The 2,500-nt window shown below is 57.6% G+C and overlaps 2 protein-coding genes across 8 annotated transcripts in view; both read left to right on the plus strand.

Moving 5' to 3' along the window:
• LOC125047764 overlaps positions 1-2,500 on the plus strand; it is a 204,950-nt gene that overhangs the window by 140,571 nt on the left and 61,879 nt on the right. The gene's annotated exons all lie outside the window — the stretch shown is intronic.
• The window catches only part of LOC125047763 (ras-associated and pleckstrin homology domains-containing protein 1-like), a 159,137-nt gene that overhangs the window by 21,467 nt on the left and 135,170 nt on the right, over positions 1-2,500 (plus strand). For all 5 annotated transcript variants that reach the window (XM_047646192.1, XM_047646195.1, XM_047646196.1 and 2 more), the window contains exon 2: positions 756-2,133. In XM_047646192.1, the coding sequence (XP_047502148.1) occupies positions 859-2,133 (1,275 nt within the window). In that variant the 5' untranslated portion in view covers positions 756-858. The remainder of the gene's footprint in view (positions 1-755; positions 2,134-2,500) is intronic.

The following is a 2,500-nucleotide window of genomic DNA, read 5'->3' on the forward strand; positions in this document are numbered from 1 at the left end:
AGTTAATATCCTTAGTCAAGATGATGTAAAAGGAGAAAAATGCGGCTAATGAAGAGCTCTCGCAGGCTGAGTGTTAAAAAGCCGAAAGAGTAAGACCAGATGCTGTTTAATCAAGACAATTTATGTTTCTGTGAACTGTATCTCTTCTTCAACACATGTGATTGCCAAGAGGCCATTCGAAAGAAAATAAGGGTCGAAATTACCGTAAAACTTACCGTCGCATGGGGGTCTGTGAGCAATGGGCGAAGGAGTAAGGGTAGAGGACAGTATTTGGGAGAAAAGTGTGGTATTAGTGGGTAATTAATGAAGGATTTGTATTATGCAATGGAGACTGTGGATAGGCGAATGGGTTATTAATAAGAAAATTGGATTAACCAGCGAATAATAATGTTTAATTAATAATTGCAAAGTGAGTGAGGGATGTGGAATAAACAGTGAGTGATGACCACGTGTTTGGATATGGGGTATAGTGTCGTGAGTATTGTGGCGAGGGCTTGTCCGACGGCTGTCCCATGGGGATGCACTGACCTTAAACATTGTTTATCAAGGCACAGAGGGCAACAAAAATGTGTGACGTCACAGCCCACTTGCGTTTGTGTAGCTCCGGGACCAGAGTCTCACCGGTGTTCCCACAGAAAAAATGCATGCCAAGTGTTGCTCGACGTTGCCAGGCCGCTGCAGATGTTGCAATCGACCCGCCAGAAGTTCAGAATGAGTAGGAAGTTTTGTAATGAATTTGCCCTTTTTGTTTACAGGATTCTTTACTCGAAATGTTGATCGATTCGATGGAAGGCAATGGACATTGCAGGGACTTAAACGTGCTTTAATTGTTTTGTGAGAGTCGAGCAGTGCGACGCGATGGAGTTGTTGTGCGGCGTGGGCAAGCCTCAGCGGCGCTCTGGATGGGAGTCGGCGTGGGGGCGGGCCAGCGCGGGCAAAGGCGCCCTCAGCAAGGAGGACCCGTGGGGCATCAAGCGCTCTGCCACCATGCCACTCTCCGGCACTGGCTTGGCCCGGGGCGGAGCCCTGCGAGACTCTTCTCCTCAAGCTCACCGCCGCCATCTCCTACCTTCGACGCTGCCGTCTGCCACCGCCGCCCGCCGCGCCAGCCGCGACCCCTACAGAGAGCCTCTGTGTCCGACCGACGCCTCTAGAGGCACTGGTGAAGATGTGGTCATCGTTGATGACATAGGGGAACCTGGTGCCTTGCGAAGGTCGCAGACACTGCCGATGGGTGCCTTCAGGAAACCCCCGACGTGCCTTAGCGGCGCAACGGCCCCGTTCCAGCGCGAGGGTGGGATGCGACGACGGGGCTCTGTGTCCCGAGAGGCCCCCGGCCAGAATGGGGGAGGGCCGCCGACAGAAGACGAAACGCCAGCTGCGGGCGCGCACGCCGAGCAAAGGACCGAGAATGAGTCTGGAAGAATAGGCGGCGACGAGCGGCCAATCGCCCAAGCTCCTGACGGGGCGGACGACGGCGCGCTCCCCTTCGAGAACCCTTTCCGAAGGACCCTCACGCTGCCCCCACGGGCCATGTGCAGACGGTGCCCGACCCAAAGGACTAGTGAGAGACGGAAGGTGTCATACGTGCATTCCAAAACCGAACCCGACAAAGAGAACGTGAACAGCACTAACGTGGTCCTTCCGAGCGACGCGCCCTACGGCACTAGGACGGCGCCCGCCTGGAGGGGCAAGCGCAACTCCACGTCCTCCACGGGGTCGGGCCTGTCGCGCTTCACGTCCACGACCACCACGGATGAGGGCGTGTGCCTGTACAGCGAGGGCGGCAGCGTCACCTCCTCGTCCGCATACGGCAGCGTCCGCGGCGGGGCGTGGAGTGCCAGCAGCGTGGACGAGGGCGTGAGCATGTACAGCGCCCCGTCCGTAGCTTCGTCGGCTGACTTGAGTTCGGCCTCCAGCCTGTACGAGCGGGCGGGAGCGCGACCCAAGCTGCGACTCGGGCCGTCCGCGCGAGGGATCTTCCACAAGATAGCCAGCGAGGACGACGACGAGAAGTGCCACCGGTGCCAGCGCGAGGCCGCGGGCGGCGCGTCCACTCTACGCCGCGCCCGCAGCCTCCGCTCCCCGCGGCACCTCCCCGTCACGCCGACTCTCCTCAAGCTGTTGCAGTTGGTGAGTGTCTGGCGAAAGAATGTCTTCGTATTTATCTCTTCCTTTTCTTCTCCTCCTCATCCCTCTTCTTCTCCTCCTCTTTCTTATCTTTCTTCTCTTTGTTCTCCTCCTCCTCCTCCTCCTCCTCCTCCTCCTCCTCCTCCTCCTCCTCCTCCTTCTCTCCCTTTCCTTCTCATCTCCCTTTCCTTCTCCTCTCCCTTTCCTTCTCCTCTCCCTTTCCTTCTCTCCCTTTCCTCCTCTCCCTTTCCTCCTCCTTCTCCTCTCCCTTTCCTCCTCCTCCTCCTCCTCCTCCTCCTCCTCCTCCTCCTCCTCCTCCTCCTCCTCCTCCTCCTCCTCCTCCTCCTCCTCCTCCTCCTCCTCCTCCTCC

This window comes from Penaeus chinensis, chromosome 42 (assembly GCF_019202785.1).
Source record: "Penaeus chinensis breed Huanghai No. 1 chromosome 42, ASM1920278v2, whole genome shotgun sequence".
Classification (NCBI taxonomy): domain Eukaryota; kingdom Metazoa; phylum Arthropoda; class Malacostraca; order Decapoda; family Penaeidae; genus Penaeus; species Penaeus chinensis.